This window comes from Ooceraea biroi, chromosome 13, assembly GCF_003672135.1.
Source record: "Ooceraea biroi isolate clonal line C1 chromosome 13, Obir_v5.4, whole genome shotgun sequence".
Lineage (NCBI taxonomy): Eukaryota > Metazoa > Arthropoda > Insecta > Hymenoptera > Formicidae > Ooceraea > Ooceraea biroi.
In genome coordinates this window covers 7186366-7201629 of record NC_039518.1, presented here as the reverse complement: position 1 = coordinate 7201629, position 15264 = coordinate 7186366, and the positions used below count along the sequence as shown (strand labels likewise).

The 15264-nt window shown below is 40.6% G+C and overlaps 1 protein-coding gene across 1 annotated transcript; it reads right to left on the bottom strand.

Moving 5' to 3' along the window:
- Positions 1-4955: 4955 nt before the first annotated feature.
- LOC105286549 (ornithine decarboxylase antizyme 1) lies at positions 4956-7402 on the bottom strand (the record flags this gene model as incomplete). Its single annotated transcript, XM_011351573.1, has 4 exons — positions 4956-6535; positions 6636-6786; positions 6886-7135; positions 7271-7402. Coding segments are annotated over 3 exons (498 nt in total), but the record flags the coding sequence as incomplete, so codon positions are not given.
- Positions 7403-15264: the final 7862 nt, after the last annotated feature.

The following is a 15264-nucleotide window of genomic DNA, read 5'->3' as shown; positions in this document are numbered from 1 at the left end:
ATGGAACTACATATTTTTGTTTGCGCAATTTTATAGCCAACATCGTGAGAAGTTCAGCGACCTATGACAACATGACCTTTAAATGATCTTGAACGCGGGAAACAGAAAAATCAAACTTTATGCTCTTCAACACAAAAATTTATTTAAAGAGGTGTTCGAAATTATGTCCTCCGACTTCAATACATTTTCTAATACGATGCACAAATGATACTCTTACCCTTTTTATCATTTCTGAATTTATACTAGCATATGCATTCAAAATGCGCTCTCTCATGTTCTCTTGTATAGTTGGTACATCATGGTAAACAGTGTTCTTTAACATTCCCCACAAAAAAAAGTCTAAAGGATTCAAATCAGGAGAATGTGCTGGCCAACTGATACGTCCTCCTCTTCCTATCCAGCGTCCATGGTTAGTGAAAGTTGATTCATCGGTAAACAATATTCTGTTGAAGAAGAATTCATTGATCTCCAACTGTTGTAGCGCCCATTGACAAAATTCTATTCGATTAATAAAATCATTTCCATGAAGTTCTTGATACAATGCAACGTGATATGGATGAAATGAGTGGCGTTTAACAATGCGTAAAACACTTGTCTTGGAAATACCAGTATTTCTTTGTATTTGTCGAGAACTGATACGTGGATTATTTGCCACTGCAGCCAAAACAGTAACTTCTGCTGGTTCATTAGTTTGCAAACGAGGTCGCATTTTCTTACGTGAACAAACACTTCCAGTTTCACGAAATGTTGTAATAAGACGGTCAAAAGCAGCGCGAGACGGTAAACGCTTTTCAGGGTATCTTTGGCCGTACATTCTCTGCGCCTCTGTAGAGCTTCTTCCGCTTTCACCGTAAATAAAAAGCATTTCTATTCTTTCCTCTTTCGTATAATCAGTCATATTTAAACTCTGATATCGAGAAGCTCAGGAAATGAACTGAACTGCAAAAGCATTTCACGATCATAAATATTTACATACACATACACACACGCACACAATACATGTATGGAATTATTTCAATCTTACATTCCATTGAATTCCAGAACATGAGAGTGTTTACCGATGAATCAATGTTCACTAACCATGGACAAGTAAATAGAAGAAATATGAACTATTGGACCGTCGAAAATCTAAGGTGGCTTCGATAAGTAGAACGTCCATGGAGCCTTAGAAAATGTATTGAAGTCGGAGGACATCATTTCGAACACCTCCTTAAATAAATTTTTGTGTTGAAGAGCATAAAGTTTGATTTTTCTGTTTCCACGTTTAAGATCATTTAAAGGTCATGTTGTCATAGGTCGCTGAACTCCTCTCGATGTTGGCTATAAAATTGCGCAAACAAAAATATGTAGTTCCATTTAAAAAAATTATCTTGACCTTTGAATCTCCGAAAAAAATAGCCTTGAAAAAATTTTTGTCTGTCATCATGATGGCCCCTTCGAACAGTGCAACTTTTTCCTTAGACATTTTTTCGTATCATCAAAAACAAGTGAAATATCTAAGATGATCGATTTAAGTGGACCACCCTGTATAAGCTGTACTATACAAAGGCTCCAATTCAAATGTACGACCTTCAAAGAATAACGATCTTCCGACCCTACCTAAAATACTAACAATGCTCTGGTGTGTGCGCGCGGTCCAACCGCCGAGCGCGCGCCAGAGGTTATTTTCTATTAGGTGCTATTACTTTGTTAATTTTGCGAATCGGGCAAATCTTCTCGCAGACATATTATCCATACCATATACTTGCAAAATATGCCAAAAAAAATTCGATTTTTCTCACATGCTACGCTAGAATACCCCCTTAATTCCAGGATTTGATTGAAGATAACTAAAACATTACCCTCTGCAAGTAGCAAAGTCGAAAAGACGAATCAGAAAACGTCTCACAATTCATAGGTTTTTCCACAATCCCATTGTACATTGCTATATATTCGATTGCATATCGCATATACTTCACTTTACATTCATTCGCAGCAGCACGAACGATAGCATATTAACAAATCTATTGGGTTGTTCGGAAAGTTATTTCGTTTTTTCAAGGAAAAATGAAAGGCGGTTTTTTCATATTTAGAATACATTTTATTCAGTGATGTATTGGCCATTTTGTTCCACTACCTTTCGCCATCTTTCTGACAACTTTAAGATTCCACGCTCATAGAAGTCCTTCTCCTTATTGACAAAAAATTGAAGCAAGTGATTTTTGACGCCTTCATTTGAATCGAAGTTTACATTGTTCAAAGAATTTTGTAGAGACCGGAACAAATGGTAATCGGATGGTGCCAGATCAGGAGAGTATGGTGGGTGTGGTAGCACATCCCATCCAAGCTGTAAAAGCTTCTGGCGAGTGACCAAACTTGTGTGTGGTCTGGCATTGTCGTGATGGAATACGACACCTTTCCTATTCGCCAATTCTGGTCGCTTCTGCTTGATGGCAGCATCCAATTCATTCAGCTGACGACAATACACTTTCGAATCAATCGTCTGGTTGCTTGATAGTAGCTCGAAAAATACGATTCCCTTCCAATCCCACCATACAGAAAGCATGGTCTTCTTTTGATGAATATCTGCCTTGGATGTCGATTGAGCAGGTTCATCTTGCCTGGACCATGATCGTTTTCGCTTAACATTGTTGTAAACAATCCATTTTTCATCTCCAGTTATGATTCGCTTCAAAAATGGTTCATTTTCTTCACGTTTCAACAATGAATCGCAGATGGTAATGCGTCAATCAAGTCAATTTCCTTTAAATTGTGTGGAACCCGAATATCGAGCTTTGAAACGAATCCAAGGCGTTTCAAATGATCGTAAACGGTCGAATTCGATAAATTTAACTTTTCAGCACTTTCGCGTGTTGCTATGCGACGGTTTGCATCCACCAGAGCCTTTATTTTCTCGTCATCAGCTTTAATTGGCCGACCTGAACGTGGCGCATCTTTCAAATCGAAATTTCCAGTACGAAATTTCGAAAACCAATTCTGACACTGACGTTCACTCAATACATCTTCTCCGTACGCGGCACACAATTTTTTTCTCGCTTGCACTGCATTTTTACCCTTTCGGTAGTAAAAAAGCAAAATATTACGAAAATGCTCACTTTGATTTTCCATGTTTGATGTGATGCCAAACAAAAATTACTTGACAGATCGCAACACAATAAGATACTAAATGACGTCTGAAATGTCAGTTGTCAAAATATAAAACGAATTTGCCGCTTAGAGTAAGGTTAAGTATCGAGGAACGCGACTAACGACACCTCTTTGTGAAAAACGAAATTACTTTCCGACCAACCCAATATATATATATTGGGTTGTTCGGAAAGTTATTTCGTTTTTTCAAGGAAAAATGAAAGGCGGTTTTTTCATATTTAGAATACATTTTATTCAGTGATGTATTGGCCATTTTGTTTCACTACCTTTCGCCATCTTTCTGACAACTTTAAGATTCCACGCTCATAGAAGTCCTTCTCCTTATTAACAAAAAATTGAAGCAAGTGATTTTTGACGCCTTCATTTGAATCGAAGTTTACATTGTTCAAAGAATTTTGTAGAGACTGGAACAAATGGTAATCGGATGGTGCCAGATCAGGGGAGTATGGTGGGTGTGGTAGCACATCCCATCCAAGCTGTAAAAGCTTCTGGCGAGTGACCAAACTTGTGTGTGGTCTGGCATTGTCGTGATGGAATACGACACCTTTCCTATTCGCCAATTCTGGTCGCTTCTGCTTGATGGCAGCATCCAATTCAGCCAGCTGACGACAATACACTTTCGAATCAATCGTCTGGTTGCTTGGTAGTAGCTCGAAAAATACGATTCCCTTCCAATCCCACCATACAGAAAGCATGATCTTCTTTTGATAAATATCTGCCTTGGATGTCGATTGAGCAGGTTCATCTTGCCTGGACCATGATCGTTTTCGCTTAACATTGTTGTAAACAATCCATTTTTCATCTCCAGTTATGATTCACTTAAAAAATGGTTCATTTTCTTCACGTTTCAACAATGAATCGCAGATGGTAATGCGTCGAATCAAGTCAATTTCTTTTAAATTGTGTGGAACCCGAATATCGAGCTTTGAAACGAATCCAAGGCGTTTCAAATGATCGTAAACGGTCGAATTCGATAAATTTAACTTTTCAGCAATTTCGCGTGTTGCTATGCGACGATTTGCATCCACCAGAGCCTTTATTTTCTCGTCATCAGCTTTAATTGGCCGACCTGAACGTGGCGCATCTTTCAAATCGAAATTTCCAGTACGAAATTTCGAAAACCAATTCTGACACTGACGTTCACTCAATACATCTTCTCCGTACGCGGCACACAATTTTTTTCTCGCTTGCACTGCATTTTTACCCTTTCGGTAGTAAAAAAGCAAAATATTACGAAAATGCTCACTTTGATTTTCCATGTTTGATGTGATGCCAAACAAAAATTACTTGACAGATCGCAACACAATAAGATACTAAATGACGTCTGAAATGTCAGTTGTCAAAATATAAAACGAATTTGCCGCTTAGAGTAAGGTTAAGTATCGAGGAACGCGACTAACGACACCTCTTTGTGAAAAACGAAATTACTTTCCGAACAACCCAATAGTTTATCTTCTTTCTTACGATATCGTAATGTCTTGTCCGCTTGAAATAAAGTAACTAGGCAGGATACGCTATATAAATACTTGTTAGATGTTGTTTTGTATATTAATGCTAAATAAAATTGTATATTATTCTCGAATTTTAAAAACTGCAGATGCATTTTACGAAACGAGTGTGCTCCACAAATAAGTCATATTTCTTCATATTAAAAGTTCTTATCGTGATAATCGATATATTGTATGTATCGATATTACGCTTGCTGCACAATTATAAAACGGAAGCACTTGCATATTGTTTATTTTTATACCATCACCTAAAAAGTTTGACGTAAACGATCTCCGGTAAGCAAGGAATAGACGATATAGTAGGGTTTTATTAAATGTTTATTTAGCAAGTTACGTCTTCATGTATGAATAAGAAACGTAGTATACATATTAATTTTTCACGTGTATTTGTGTGTGTGTGTGTGTGTGTGTGGTGTATATCTGTGTGGTCAAATGTACGAATATATAATACTAACTGACGGGATAAAACGCATCGAGTTGTTTATCAGTTTACAAAGTTGAGGCAAGTTGATAATTATTTGCGTGAAGTTAACATACAATAGTCCGTCATCTGTACTTATCTTTATCTACGTACCTAATAAGCTATTAACATTTTTTTTTCTTTTTCATCATTTTCTTATTTTTTTTATATTTTTCGTCTTTTTCATGTTGTCCGTTATCGAGTCAACACTAAAGAACGCATTTATTAGCAAGATCTCTCCAATGTTAACTGATTGGGAATTACCAAGTGTACTGTCATTTATACCTAAGAACTTACTATCAAAAACGATTAATAACGTAATGGGGCGCTTATAAACGATAAACAAGATTTATAATAATCCTTTCCAATTTTGAGAATTGCTAGGTAAAAAGTATATGACGGAACATCGGAATACTCCGCACTTTTAACGATGCATAACAACGTGATACTTATAAAGTGAGCATTTCCGCTTCGGATTTGCACAATTGTGCTATCCTCATATTCGGCGGAAAACGTTGGTCTGAATCAGAAAATTAAACTCAGCTGGTCCATCAACATACTAAGGCAATAAAAACTTTTACAGTTTCAGCCTCTTCCAAAAATGAACTCGCTGTGCAAATAGCTACTATTATTTTATCACTTTTGACTTTTTACTTTACACGAACCGAACTACGAAAGTAAGGAGAAAATAATTATATCTCCTCAATTGCTTCTTATAAAAAAATGTCAGTCAATTGGTCCTTCAAATAATGCAACTTTCAGGTGAAAGGATGAAAAGCGTTCATAAAATGAAATGAACGGGTTTCCCAACGGTGTTCGCACAACGGATATTAAATCTAAGTTATACACATATCGATAATACTTACAAATAATAAGGAAATGTACTTACACTACGAAGAATAATATGCGGTGATACCCAATCTGCCACAATTAACATCGAGATATATCGATAATAAATTTTCTCTAAAATTTGACGGTTTGCCAACCACGTACAACTGTTAATATGCAGCGGCAAATGCCGTCAAATTCCTTCACGTGGGAAGCTTCGTCAGCAGCTTACATGCTCTTACGAGAGATATTAACATTGTGTTTCAAGAGAATGAATCGATATACCCATCGAAAGCCTGTTATTTACGCGTTCTACGTATTCGCGACTATGTTTTTCTGCTTTTTTCTCTGTCATGCCCCTTAAATTTAACGCTAAGGTAATGCTTCACGTTACTACCGAGAGCAACAATTCCATCAATTTTGCAAAAAATAAAATTGTCAATTGGTTTTAGCACTATGCATAAATAAGAACTTAAAAAAATATAGAAGGCGAAACGCATCAGGGTCCCTCCGATCATCTTTTTCCCTTCGACCTCGGACCGCGGCGATAATACCTGGTGATAATAAAACAAGGGAATCCAACCAATTACACCTGAAATCATACGATAAACTTACAACGAACTGAAAAATAAAGAAGAGCGAGAAAGAGAACAAATTCCTGACCCCCTTTTCTCTTTGCAGTCGATACCTACGCGTTAAATTTGAGAAGGGCCGAGCTGCTTGCCGATTACTCGATGGCATAGAGCATGTAGAGATTGCCAGCGTCACTGCCTGGCGGTACCAAGGCATGAGTTGGCGGCAAGACCGTGAAGCCCAAGAACATGAAGGTACGAACCAGCATTGCTAGACCATAACAACAGAAAGATTTAGACGGTGAATCTTTCCCCGCGTCGACGCAAAAGTCTTCGACGTTTGTGCCGAAAAACGGCAGGCGACAAGTACCTCGGTCCGATCTGTCTTTGCGCAGGCAGACGATGATATTGGTGCAGCGCAACGTCTCCTCGGCGTATTCTAGGAGAGAGACGAAACCTTCCTTTGATCCTTCGGGCAGAAGGCAGCTCGGTACGCGAATGTATAGACAGCGACGCCACGCCACGGTCTCCCATTCGACGGATGTACTCTCGGTCAAGTGGAGAGTGAATGTTAGACGCAATGGTTCGTTGCTTCTTACGGCTTTCAACAGTTCATCCTCCTGTGTGTCAACGACAAAGGAAAAGTTGTAGGGAATTAGACGTCCCTCTTGCCGCTCGGAGATACCCAAGTTTTATTCCCCCCGTTTCCCCGAAACTGGTTTGATCCTCCTTTCGGGTGAAAAAGAGATACGTACTTGCACAATGTGGGAGCTCACAGAGAGCTGACTCTGCTTGATCCCCACGCCGCGGCTCTCTGTGTTGACTGTAGATACAGACAATGCGGCATGGGGCACATCAGGACCACCACAGAGGCCCCACACCCAGCGTTATACAGTAATGTAGCCTAGAGCCTTCCTCTAGGGTCTCGTCCATACATTTACTAGACATTTCACTGGAATGTGCATTTTAGTCGTTAGAAACGCGAGCCATGAGTCTTTACGTCTATAATGTGCCAAAGCATAAAATTTCATGCAGAATTGTTTAAATGAATAACAATGCTGCTTGCGTAAAATTATACAGGGTGTTTCCTCTAACTGTAGCACTTAGAATATCTCTGCTTCCTTTGATGATATGAAAAAAGTCAAAGGACGAAAATTGTTCGATAGTACTCTGGTAAGAAAATAATTTTTTTAATGTGACCTTTCACAAGATATCAAGGTCATGAACATTTTTTTAAATGAGATGGACGAAATGATGTAGCTTGTAAAAAACAAATTCAACCATACAGAATATGTTGACCTTCAAATGACTTTGAACCACAAAAATCACGTTTAGGAAAAGAAACTCTATTTATTGTATGTATAACTACAAAGATATACCGGAATATCGCGATAAACTTCATTTTTTAGGTGTCCCCAAAGAAAAAAATCAAGAGGCGTAAGATCTGGTGATCGAGCCGGCCAAGAAATTCTTCCACCACGTCCAATCCAGCGATCAGGAAATGATTCGTTGAGTATGTCCCGTGCAAATGAAGTTTATCGCGATATTCCGACAACACCTGAAGATATGCGAGAAAGAATTCAGCGTGCGTGCACCGCAGTTACTCCGGAATCTCTCAAAAACGTAAAACAATCGTTTATTCATCGAATTCGAAAGTGTATGGAAGTAAACGGTGATCATTTCGAACATCTGTAAAAAAGGTATATCTTTGTAGTTATACAATAGAGTTTCTTTTCCTAAACGTGATTTTTGTGGTTCAAAGTCATTTGAAGGTCAACATATTCTGTATGGTTGAATTTGTTTTTTACAAGCTACATCATTTCGTTAAGGAAAATGTACCATCTCATTTAAAAAAATGTTCATGACCTTGATATCTTGTGAAAGGTCACATTAAAAAAAATAATTTTCTTACCAGAGTACTATCGAACAATTTTCGTCCTTTGACTTTTTTCATATCATCAAAGGAAGCAGAGGTATTCTAAGTGCTACAGTTAGAGGAAACACCCTGCATAGGAGCTGTGAACGTAGAAGTGCAAGGATGCGTGCAAGCATGATCTACGATTACGGGAAAAGATTGACGATGAATTGGCGGACACGTGTTTATTTTCTGAGCGAATGTAAACGTCCGCTCAGTGTTGTAAAGCGGTAAATGTGGTAAAGCACTGTTCTTTAAAGAGAGGATGACGTATGTGGAGCATAAACACTGACTACTGCCAAGAATCTTAAAATTCCCGATGGAGTGCTTATACAGGGTGTCCCGGGTTTTAGCCGACAAACTGCGGGAGCATATTCTACTAGTGGAAATAAGAAAAAATTCTTATATCGAGTTTGCTTAGAAATGCTTTATTACAAAGTTATGAACCAATACTGAAAAGAAATGTGAGATAAGTAACAACGGAACATAGTGTAGAATTTGGAAGGTCGAAGATGTTCACATGTATTCATGTTCACTATGTCGAAACGATTCAGTATGATTGTTACTTTCACAACAGTAGCTGTTAGATTTCAATCGTCGTGTCAACTAGCAATTACTATCAGAATGCCAAAAGTGTTTTCAAATGAGGAATACACTGATATTCATTTCGTGTACGGATTCTGTGACGGAAATGCACGAGCTGCCGTACGAGAGTATCAACGTAGATTTCCTAACAGGAGAGTACCAGATAGTTCTGTGTTTAGTAATACCCATTTGCAATTACGTAATTTGGGTTCATTTCGACCTATGAATGAATATGATGATGTTCGTTCAGCTCTAAGACACCGACGACGCTCGGAAAGAATCTTAAATCTTCGCCAAAACAGCTGGATACAGTTAGACGGTTGTCCATCGCACTATGCTAGACAAGTTAGAAGCTGGTTAGATGAACATTACGCTCATAGGTGGATTGGTCGAGGAGGACCGGTTTTCTGGCCTCCAAGATCGCCCGATTTAACGCCTCTTGATTTTTATTTATGGGCAACTTTAAAAAATAAAGTTTACAGTACAGAAGTAATCTCGCTTGAAGATTTAAAGCAACGAATTACTAATTCAGTTACTGAGATGCAACAAAATTTTCAGGAATGTCGTACCGTAACAAATTCTGTACTACGTCGATGTCTAGCTTGTATCGATGTGCAAGGACAACATTTTGAAATGCGTCACTAAATCATTGCGTAGATAATTTTTATTTTTGTGAAAAAATCCGTTGTTACTTATCTCATATTTCTTTTCAATATTGGTTTATAACTTTGCAATAAAGCATTTCTAAGCAAACTCGATATAAGAATTTTTTCTTATTTCCACTAGTAGAATATGCTCCCGCAGTTTGTCGGTTAAAACCCGGGACACCCTGTATAAGGATGCGTTTATCTCTCCTCTCCAGGATGAGGGTAACCGGCTTATCGAGAGAACTAGCTGTATCATGAATGCTACCTCGTCTTATTAAGTTTCTGTAGCGGATGATCGAAATACAAGAACGCAACGGAAACGAATCCTCTCTCAGCGGCAAGTAACATAATTATAAACAAAGGAACGACGCGTGATCATCTTGAAAATGGTCAGACAAAGCGAAGAACGTGAGACGTCTACCTTGGCCTTTGAGCGGGCATTTCAGAGCAGAATATAGCGAACGGAGTAGTTTCCACTTGTAAAACGCGAGGCGATGAGGCGACGTCGGGCGTCGCGTCGCGCGGCAGATTGTCTCGCAAGGAGCTAGAGCGAGATTCGCGGTTAAAGGAAAAATGCGCGACTGTCGCGTCGGCGGGTCGACGTATGCGATTTATAAGGGACGCCGGGTGCACGCGGGATAATGCGCTGCCGAGTATATTGTCGGTCGCACGTCAGCTACGTCATTAAAATGGGCGCAGTGCCAAACAAATAACGCGTGTTTTGCCCGTCGCAACTGATCGGTTTGCTCGTGTCTTGGCCGGATACGTCGTAATATGCGCTAAATACAAAGACTTTCCCCGGTTAACATTGAGAAATTTGGACTTATGTAAGGAGCTCTCTCTCTCTCTCTCTCTCTCTCTCGAGGTAATATCTATCTTTTGTAAATAAGCACTTTAAGTAAGTTTATCGCGTGTTCATCTACGCGGTGGCATTTATAAATAATTACCCGGCGCAGTGCATTTGCGTGCAGGGCAACGAATAACGCAAGCGGATATCAAGGAAATTGTATTATAAATACTTGGATGCTATTATACTGTCTCGCTTGATTATATTCGTAGTCCATATTTAAATGTTAACGTATTAAATATTAATTATATTATAAAAAATAATTATAAGAATGTCTGCCTGAAAAGATGACGTTTTGGATACTAACATTCCGTTTTAAATTATCGATATACTATCAATTTAAATTTAAAATATTTTCATTATAGCAACATTTTGAAGTCCCTTGATTGAATTAGTCTCTTGCAAAATTTCGGATTGGGAAAGATAGCAAAAGTTTTAATGGAAGCTAGAAACATAAATAAACGTATTTTTTACGTAATAAGCGTATTTTCCATGTTCAAGTGTTAGCGTTTCAGAAAATGTAACTAATAGGTCACCTATTAAAGTAATGTTTAAAGTAGCACGATAATACTTATCACGTAAATTGCAGTGTCAATAAATGAGATAAAACATGTTTGAATCATGATTAGTAAATATGATGTCTGATTCGAATTTAGAAAAGAAACATTTTTCTCAGTTTACATTTTATAAGAAGAAAAACTTTTTGCAAGAGACACGATTCATCAGGTTAATTCTATTGCTTTCGTGTCGCGTGACGCTTCGCACAGCGACCTTGCGCGTTTCTACGCTAGCTCGGTTCGCGTTTTATCAGTCTGGAAGCTTCACGGAATCGATTGATAACTTTAATTAGAAGCGTTCAGGCCTCTCTAGCGTATCAACCAATTGTACTCTTCCACAGGAACGTTCCCAATGCTATTTATGTTATCATTCCTAATCAGCCGTTTGAGCCGCAGTCTTAAAGTGGATATACACGACAGATAAATGAACGAAGAGATCTTTAAACGATTTTAGATAGATCGTATTTATCGCCACGGTGCTTTTAACTGATTATCTAAGGCAAAGGATTAGCCTCTGGCTTCATTTAATTTTCCAGGAGATTGAACGGAAAATAGACGAAGGGAACTGATAAAGACGGCAGAAATTATGCACGTGCGCTCGGCTCAGGTGATAAATAAATATCCGGCTGCGCCCAACTAAATGCAAAATAAAAAGAACACAAAGAGTGTACCAATGCAACTAAAATTCTAAAATTCCCGTTCGTTAAGCCCGTTATTGCAAACAAGATAAAGGATGGCTTGCCCTTTATAATGCAGTTATTACCCGTTAAAGCTAATCTGCAAAGGCCGAGTCTAATAACTGGGTTACCGGGAATTATGTAAGAAACATGTACGCGATAATGAGTAGTCGGTTAATGAATGTTTTGTTATCAATAGCGGAACGTTCTTATCATACAACTTACAATAACGTAGATAAAATACATCACGGGGTTTCTAATGAGAGTATATAAACTGATTGCGAAGAAGTTGCTGTAAGAGGCGAAAAATAACTAGGAGACTGCCTTAGATTTGAACTCGAACTCTCCGGGATCCCTGGTTCACACGCCTAGGTCTTAGGCTGTGCGGCCAATACTCCTACTGTTGTGATCAACTTGTTTTCATTCCGATCCTCTATACGACCAGTCAGTCTCGACTATCTTTCCAGATCTTACAGCTCGGCCAGCCTGACATTACATTCGTCCCCGAATGTCTCTAAATCGTCGGTTCACTCCACTTGAGTCCCTCCCAACCTCCATTTTTGGTTCACTCTTCTGAATTCCTCCCAACATCCATTTTTGGTTCACTCTTCTGAGTCCCTCCCAACCTCCATTTTTGGTTCACTCCTCCGAGTCCTTCCCAATCTCCATGTTGGTTCACTCCTCTGAGTCCGTCCCGAACTCCATGTTCAGGCTTCACTACCGGCCAGCTGCTTCTCAACTCCCTCCTCTCCGAGGGGTAGCGGATGAATCTCAACTGTCTTCGAGGGGTAGCGGATTTTTCCCACTTCTGAATTGTAAGAGGCGAAAAATAACTAGGAGACTGCCTTAGATTTGAACTCGAACTCTCCGGAACCCTGGTTCACACGCCTAGGTCTTAGGCTGTGCGGCCAATACTCCTACTGTTATGATCAACTTGTTTTCATTCCGATCCTCTATACGACCAGTCAGTCTCGACTATCTTTCCAGATCTTACAGCTCGGCCAGCCTGACATTACATTCGTCCCCGAATGTCTCTAAATCGTCGGTTCACTCCACTTGAGTCCCTCCCAACCTCCATTTTTGGTTCACTCCTCCGAGTCCTTCCCAATCTCCATGTTGGTTCACTCCTCTGAGTCCTTCCCAATCTCCATGTTGGTTCACTCCTCTGAGTCCGTCCCGACCTCTATGTTCAGGCTTCACTACCGGCCAGCTGCTTCTCAACTCCCTCCTCTCCGAGGGGTAGCGGATGAATCTCAACTGTCTTCGAGGGGTAGCGGATTTTATCCCACTTCTGAATTGTAAGAGGCGAAAAATAACTAGGAGACTGCCTTAGATTTGAACTCGAACTCTCCGGAACCCTGGTTCACACGCCTAGGTCTTAGGCTGTGCGGCCAATACTCCTACTGTTATGATCAACTTGTTTTCATTCCGATCCTCTATACGACCAGTCAGTCTCGACTATCTTTCCAGATCTTACAGCTCGGCCAGCCTGACATTACATTCGTCCCGAATGTCTCTAAATCGTCGGTTCACTCCACTTGAGTCCCTCCCAACCTCCATTTTTGGTTCACTCCTCCGAGTCCTTCCCAATCTCCATGTTGGTTCACTCCTCTGAGTCCTTCCCAATCTCCATGTTGGTTCACTCCTCTGAGTCCGTCCCGACCTCTATGTTCAGGCTTCACTACCGGCCAGCTGCTTCTCAACTCCCTCCTCTCCGAGGGGTAGCGGATGAATCTCAACTGTCTTCGAGGGGTAGCGGATTTTATCCCACTTCTGAATTGTAAGAGGCGAAAAATAACTAGGAGACTGCCTTAGATTTGAACTCGAACTCTCCGGAACCCTGGTTCACACGCCTAGGTCTTAGGCTGTGCGGCCAATACTCCTACTGTTATGATCAACTTGTTTTCATTCCGATCCTCTATACGACCAGTCAGTCTCGACTATCTTTCCAGATCTTACAGCTCGGCCAGCCTGACATTACATTCGTCCCCGAATGTCTCTAAATCGTCGGTTCACTCCACTTGAGTCCCTCCCAACCTCCATTTTTGGTTCACTCCTCCGAGTCCTTCCCAATCTCCATGTTGGTTCACTCCTCTGAGTCCTTCCCAATCTCCATGTTGGTTCACTCCTCTGAGTCCGTCCCGACCTCTATGTTCAGGCTTCACTACCGGCCAGCTGCTTCTCAACTCCCTCCTCTCCGAGGGGTAGCGGATGAATCTCAACTGTCTTCGAGGGGTAGCGGATTTTATCCCACTTCTGAATTGTAAGAGGCGAAAAATAACTAGGAGACTGCCTTAGATTTGAACTCGAACTCTCCGGAACCCTGGTTCACACGCCTAGGTCTTAGGCTGTGCGGCCAATACTCCTACTGTTATGATCAACTTGTTTTCATTCCGATCCTCTATACGACCTGTCAGTCTCGACTATCTTTCCAGATCTTACAGCTCGGCCAGCCTGACATTACATTCGTCCCCGAATGTCTCTAAATCGTCGGTTCACTCCACTTGAGTCCCTCCCAACCTCCATTTTTGGTTCACTCCTCCGAGTCCTTCCCAATCTCCATGTTGGTTCACTCCTCTGAGTCCTTCCCAATCTCCATGTTGGTTCACTCCTCTGAGTCCGTCCCGACCTCTATGTTCAGGCTTCACTACCGGCCAGCTGCTTCTCAACTCCCTCCTCTCCGAGGGGTAGCGGATGAATCTCAACTGTCTTCGAGGGGTAGCGGATTTTATCCCACTTCTGAATTGTAAGAGGCGAAAAATAACTAGGAGACTGCCTTAGATTTGAACTCGAACTCTCCGGGATCCCTGGTTCACACGCCTAGGTCTTAGGCTGTACGGCCAATACTCCTACTGTTGTCATCAACTTGTTTTCATTCCGATCCTCTATACGACCTATCAGTCTCGACTATCTTTCCAGATCTTACAGTTGCCAATTAAGAATGCAGAATATATATAATGATACGAGGAAATGATACGAGAAACGATATGAAGAAAGGTCTGATCTTTTTGTTGAATAATGTCAATAAATAAAGACGTAGAATATGGTTCACGATGGAATAAACAAACGTAACGCACGCGCGCAGTTATCGTACATTCAGTTGAAAATTATGAACGCATTAATTTTGCACGAGAGCCTGCTGGCAAACAATTTGTCTGCAGTGACTAAAGAGACCAGCTACGTGCAGAACATCCATCTACCGTATCATCGTTGTCCGCGTATCACCGCGATACGACGAGCGCAATTTCGCGGCTAGAATTACGTATGCGTGCGTCGTCGTGCTCGAGAAACGCGATTGAACGAAACGACCCGCATCGCATTCGCGTCCTCCACTAATTCAGCCTTCGCCTGCGTTTTAACGCGACGCAGCTGACGGACGCGATCGATGCTGCAAATTCGATTTTTAAAAACCGTCTTCTCTGCCCTGCAAAAAAATACTGCAGTGTCGAGAGATGTAACGACGAGATAGAACGACATTCCAGGCAGTATATATCGATTGACCGAGACAGAGAGAGGCGAGC